General features: G+C 47.4%; 1 protein-coding gene across 1 annotated transcript; it reads left to right on the top strand.

Annotated features, from left to right (window-relative positions):
- Positions 1 to 2418, top strand: K444DRAFT_584361 (FAD-binding domain-containing protein). Its single transcript, XM_024877861.1, has 4 exons — positions 1 to 681; positions 734 to 1440; positions 1494 to 1708; positions 1779 to 2418. Exons 1-4 carry the CDS (start codon positions 325 to 327, stop codon positions 2045 to 2047), a joined length of 1548 nt encoding a protein of 515 aa, XP_024740446.1. The 5' UTR covers positions 1 to 324; the 3' UTR covers positions 2048 to 2418.
- Positions 2419 to 6448: the final 4030 nt, after the last annotated feature.

Here is a 6448-nt window from a genome sequence, read left to right on the forward strand (position 1 = left end):
CTTCGTTCAATCACATCCGTTCTTTCGCACTTTTCCCCTGCAGCTAGTGCATGCTGCAATGTTAAAATGGAAAGATGGGGCCAAAAGAAGCAACCAAGCCGGTGGATCCAGTCGGCGGCCTGTCTTTACGACCCGACTGCTGTAAGGCTGGGGTGATGCTGCCCTCCTCTGTCAGATCAATTTCCAAGGTATCGGTACTGCAGAGGAAAACGGTCAGCAGAGATCTCGGTATACATATATCGGCAACCCCGTCACTGAACCTTTCTTTTACTGGGTGCGTTTTTGTTAATTCCTAATTGTTCCTCGTTCCCATCCAGCTTCACGATGATCCTCTCGAAGCTAGTCTTGGTCCTGCTTGCAGGGTTGGTAACTGCTCACCCTGGTCAGTCCTGCTCCGATGAAGATGCGGCCAGGATACGGAAATACGTGGGGAAGAACTGGCACCACGCGCTGGGATCGACATGCGCGTGTGAGACTTTGACAAGAGAATTTTCAGAGAAGGTACTCCACCCAGGATCAAACAATTATACGACAGAAGCGAAAGCCTATTGGGACGTCAGAGAGGATCTTTCTCCGAAATGTATCTTCATTCCAGGCAATGCGCATGAAGTGGCAAAAGGAGTCATTGTTTTGACGGCATGCAAATCTCAGTTTGCGGTTCGAGGGGCAGGGCACATGCCGGTAAGTCTCCTTGCCAGCTTTTGTTTTCACAAATCCATTCACACTTGAGCAGGTCAAAGGAGCTGCAAATACCGATGGTGGCGTCCTCGTTGCTCTGAATTCATTCAAAAACTATACAATTCTGCCCGAGGAGGGAATTATGGAAGCTGGTCCAGCTCTGAATTGGGGTCAGGTGTACTCTGCATTGGTGCCTTACGGGAAAATCGTTATTGGAGGTCGCCTCAAAGATATTGGAACGGGTGGCCTCACTCTCGGTGGGGGCATCCACTACTTCACCAACAAGTACGGCTTCGCAATGGATAACGTCGTCTCGTACGAGGTTGTGACGGCTGATGGAAAAATCGTGGATGCCAGTGCAACCTGCAACCCAGATCTGTTTTGGGCTTTGAAAGGCGGTTCCAACAACTTCGGAATAGTGACCAAGTTCACTTACAAAACCTTCGATGTTCCCGTTGTCAGCACCCAATTCTCCATTTACGCCGAAGCTGCCCTTCCTGCTTTCAGTAAAGGCATTGCTGGTCTCGGTCAGATGGACGACGCAAACCCTATCGGCGCAGGAGGAACTTTCAGTCTCTTGTGCAATGTGACGGGTGGACCTGGCCTTTTGCAGATACTCGGAGTTCAAGAAGGGGCAACGACGTCCCAGTTTGCAAATTTCTCGTCGATTCCAGCCGAAGCGACCTTGCTGAATGTCAATAATGTCACTACGTTGGCCCAGGCTTCTACCATCCTCAGCCTCATTCCTTACCAAGCATCCAGGTATGTACTGCTGTCGAAATTCTCGTGCTACTGGTTGTTGACGCTACATATAGGTGGACCTTTGGAGCAAAAAGTATTGTCGGGATTGACGCTGACAACATCGTCGAAATGTACCAGATGCTCAAGACCGCCGTAGTCCCAATGGCGAACATCACCGGCCTCAATCCGACCATGACTTTCCAGCCGATACCAAAGAGTGCCGCAGCAGTAGCAGCACACAATGGCATTGGGAACACCTGGGGCGTCGATGATAGCACCCCTCACAACTGTGAATCTCCCTCCCCCATCACATGATATCAACTGCAGACTTCTGAGCAATGCTGACCTTACTCTCTCAGGGTGGCTTATCACAGTATCATGGCAAAACGCCAGCGACGACGAAGTAGTCCTCGCCTGGCACAAAAAGACTCTCGAAGCCATCCACGCCTCCAACAAAGCCAAAGGCATCGCTTCCGACTTCATCTACCTAAACGACGCAGCGGACTACCAGAAAGGCTACGACGGTATTCCGACGGCTAATCTGGCAAGAATGAAGAGCACCAGGGCAAAATATGACCCTGATTTAGTCTTCACGAAGCTTTGTAGTGGAGGGTTTAAGTTGGATTGAGAGAGGGAGAGAGGTGGGGCCGAAGTAGAGATTGCATTATGTAGGCGGGAGTTGGCTTGGTGAGGGTTTAGGCTTGAGTTATACTAATGCCCATGGCTTAGCCTGGTGCTATTCTCCGTCTTGCTTACTTTGCGTTCGAGAGGCGATGATGATAGGAGAGTAAGATTCGGAAGTCCCGTTATGTCCAGTTACTTGCCATCGCAAAGTCTTCTTTGAAGGGCGTTTGCCTGAATACAATGGACTGAGAACTTGGTAACGGCACTGGAACAACAGCGACTCGCCGGCACTTCTCTGTATAAGGCATTCTGGTTGGGGTTTCAAGCCCGAGAGGAGGATGCTACTGATGCCCTCAAGTCCCCGGACTATTGAACCAGCTTAACGAGTTTTGCCTCTATTCCAACAGCGGACGTCCGACCGCCAACTACAGCAAGCCAATATAGTACCCCAAGACCCCTCACCCTCGTTATATAGAAGTGAAGAACTGCCGAGAGAATGCCAGTGATACTATAATCTTGGATCGCGGGGTCACACAACACCGACGTCCGCAAGAATTTTATAAGAGCACACGCGATCGCGAAAAAAATCGGTTGTGTTAGATGCTGATCGCCTTTTTGAGCTTTTCAAAACGACGACTAAGAGGCTGGAAAGTGAGACAGATAGACGGGAGGATTTACTCCAACCTGCATCTCCACCGACAGACCCCCGCATTATATCGTGACCCCGTGTCGCCCTAGCTCTCCCTTCTTCTCTTCCCCGTCGCTCTTGCACAACTCTCGCCTTTCACCATATAAAAGCACGCCAACAACGCGTCAATTTCAACTCGGCACTTTAAACTCAACACCTTACTTCCAACAAACAAACCCCCCACGAACTCCCTCAAAAATGACAACATCCACAGGTTCCTATACACACTACGCCGTTCATATGAAGGGGGAGGAGTTGATGGAGATGAAGAAGAAGGGGGGAGTCCGTGAGGGGAAATTGCGGAGGCCAGGATTGGAGGGGGAGCGCGTGTTTGAAGGGGTGGCGAGAAAGGGTTTGATGGAGAGGAGTGGCGATTTCAGCGTGCTCTATGATTCCCTGGTGTGTTTGGATTGAAAATGGAATTCGTGGCTTTTTTATTTGGGGATATGATGATAGGATGGAGGGTGTTATGTTTGGGTATCTGTACCGTTTTGTGCCAAGTGGCTTTCCTGTGACTTCAATGTGCGACTTGGGCTGGTAAATTCAGGTTACTCCATCTCAGTTAAGTGGCTTTTGCTCTTGATAGTTGGATCGGTCGTACGTGTGAGGCAAGGCACCTCTCCTTAGTCTCATAAATTCGATCGATCGCACGAACATAAGCGGCATTTTCATCTGAAGTCAACTTTTCGCTCATGGTGTAGATCATTCAGAAGATGGAGGATAAAGCGCTGCCGTCCCATCCCATGGGCTCCTTGGATTTTTGCTCTTGGGTGTTTGGAAACTGGAACATCAAGACAGACTGACGAGCTCTTTGCGACTGGAGCGCTGAACTGTAGCTCTCAAAATTAAGGACGCGGAACACTTCGACTCTGTCTCTGACTTTTGCTAAATGCTTCGTACTTACCTAGTCCGAGTCAGCAAAAGGTCCTCCCAGATCTAGCATCATTCCAAAAGTGAACCACTTCCTCACCTCTCATGAGCTCGATGAATATTTTTGCTCTTTTCAGACGAGAACGGAGACTCTAGGAGTCGATCTCGCTCGAGAAGAAGCGAATGTTTACTCCAGTCATTGAACAATACAGACTCAGAAGTAAGTCATAGTCTCTTTTATAATTCACTTGTGTCATAAGAACATTCAGACGCAGGTGCATAGAGAACTGATATCCTTTGAAGCCAAGGGATTTGGATTCTTGAAATGAATTGACCATGCTTTGACCGCTTGCGACAGTGCCCAGGGTAATGAATTTCAGTCTGATGAGTGCAATTCTGACAACGATGAGCGTGTTGAAAATGACGCGGAAAGGAAAACGATAGATAATAGAATGTTTGAAAGAGTGATTGTACGTGTAAAAGTCGTGCATAAGGTTCGTTGGAGCACTTTAAGCCGCATCAGAGAAAAGCTTTGCTAGTATCTTTCCTATCTCAACAACGCAACGCAACTATTTTTCATGGAGAATGCTTACTGACGTCTTTAAGTCAACCTCTCATCTCCCAAAGAGGCCCAGACCATAAGATGATCTGGTCGATGAATGCCTCTAGATCCCGTGACGTAGGCCCGCCCTGGCTTCGGGACCTAAAATTCGCCGTTCTGCATGACGGACCCGATAATCTCAACTCTGACACTGAAAATGTCCTTGACGTTAACCGGGCCCAGGAACCGGGGGAAATTCTTCTTACAACGTCAAAAGCAGGTACAAACGATAATCCGAGCCGAAAGCGGCAACAGGCACCTCGACCAACTGTGGCTTGCGAGCTGTTGTGTGACCCGAAGCCAGTCACTTGACGGCAACGAAGCGCATCACGAACCCGCGCCTCATTCTTACCTGTAACCTTATCCATATGGGAATCGGGGACAATTTATTGGGGTTCCTCCGCGTTCTTCCCCGTCATCGGTTAGTTCGCATCATCTGGTCTCGAGGTCGGTGCCTTGCATTTGCAGATGGATGGTGTGCCGGCACAAAGTTCGCTCGATTGTAGCGCGGAGGGGAAAATGTAAAACGACCCCCCCTCCCTCCCTCTCCCCCCGGGGTGTCGATTAGGGGTGTCGATTAGGGCAAGGTGTTGATAAACTTGTAATTGGCTACCTAAGCTCTTTAAAATTCTGAAGTTATATTTTTAATATAAGTAAAATCTAGCATATTACCCCTTCGTCCGGCGAGACATTGCTACATTAGCGGCCGCACATGAATATCCCTAATTCGGATTATGTTCTGGCCGAATTAGGGATTTTCATGTGCGGCCGCTAGTGTGGCAATGTCTCACCGGACGAAGGGATAAACCTTACATTATAATTATATGCTTCTTAACTTATAATAAAATGAGTTCTTAAAATAATATTTTAATTTAAGATACTAATTAATTAAGTTTTAGTTTTTGAGACTTATAAAGCCATATAAATTATAGGCTTGTAGGCCTCTTATATCTGGTTTTAGGGACTTATTTGCCAAATTTCTAGGCTTTCTTAAGCTTATCTTTAAGCTATAAAGTATATGTTTTTTTAACTTCTTTAATTTAGAGAACTATTACTAATTCAAGTTTTATAAAAAGTCTATATTTAAATAGCCCTTAATTAGTGCTATAAGAAAGTAAAATAAGTATTAGATTATAGTAATTCCTTATAAAATTTAATTAAATTAAAGAAAAAGCCAGAGTTTTGGTATTCCTGTCCGAGCGCCTCTACTTTGGGTTAGTGGCTAGTCTGGCCCCCAATCGACACCCCTAATGGGGTGGGGGGCGGGGTCGTTTTAGTCCTTCCCCTATCAACCGCCACTTCCGCCGATGCATCTTCCAGGCCCCAACACGACCAACCTCCTATCTACCAAATTTCAATACCCCTATTTTATCTACTCTATCATCATCAGGATAAATATACGGAAAACCACCAGCCCTTCCCTCAACATCCCAACATCCACCGTCCTCGTCCGGCTTGTTGAATTGCGGAAAAGACTGAATGTTGGGCCTCGAATGAGAAGGTTTCATCGTCGTACAAGTTATGACTCTCAGGATTCGGCCATTAGCCTTACCACCTCAACACAATCCTCCAATTCGACGTCCAATTTCCAATTTCAATTGAGGCACGGCGACGCTGAACCATACGACGTGACGAGCTGAAATACAACTATGGTGCCTTAAGGCCAGCCTCGAACCATTCATCTCGACACTCGAAATGGATCTGCAACCATCAAACCCGCTGTGCGATTTGTGCAAAAGTATCTCTATCGAGACTTTGAGCCCCCCAGAAGGGTTCAAACATGCCAACGATTCCATGTTTTCGACTAAAACTTGGCCTGTTGATGGGAAATGCCGGCTCTGCGTATCCTTCTCCCACGAGACCGAGCTGCACCACAAGAGGAATTTTCGACTTCATCTCAACTCTAAGGGAAATGACAACTATCGAACACTCGGTATAAGCTATGAAGGTTGTGATGAGTCAGATATCATCAAATACCCAGTATTTACCGATGAAGGAGATCCAGCTGCCCTTGCAGGTATCCGTATTCGAAGGAGACCGGAACTGCCTTCATCGTCAGGGGCCTACGAAGTTGCAAAAGCTTGGATTGGTGACTGCAGATCGAACCATCTTTGCTCGTCATCGCGGGTCACGAGCATGCAACTCGAGGGCATCCGGCACGTTTGATTGACCTAGAGCCATTATTACCGTTTAATGAAGACTCTAAAGATGCTCAAATAATTCCATATCGGCTTGCGAATTCCGGG

This window comes from Hyaloscypha bicolor (genome assembly GCF_002865645.1).
Source record: "Hyaloscypha bicolor E unplaced genomic scaffold K444scaffold_50, whole genome shotgun sequence".
NCBI lineage: Eukaryota > Fungi > Ascomycota > Leotiomycetes > Helotiales > Hyaloscyphaceae > Hyaloscypha > Hyaloscypha bicolor.

What these genes read in the sequence shown, in the direction of transcription:
- K444DRAFT_584361 (XM_024877861.1), top strand. Translation starts at nt 325, where the DNA reads ATGATCCTCTCGAAGCTAGTCTTGGTCCTGCTTGCAGGGTTGGTAACT. An exon ending in ATTCCTTACCAAGCATCCAG is followed by an intron (nt 1,441 to 1,493) that starts GTATGTACTGCT and finishes CGCTACATATAG; the next exon opens with GTGGACCTTTGGAGCAAAAA. An exon ending in TGATAGCACCCCTCACAACT is followed by an intron (nt 1,709 to 1,778) that starts GTGAATCTCCCT and finishes TTACTCTCTCAG; the next exon opens with GGTGGCTTATCACAGTATCA.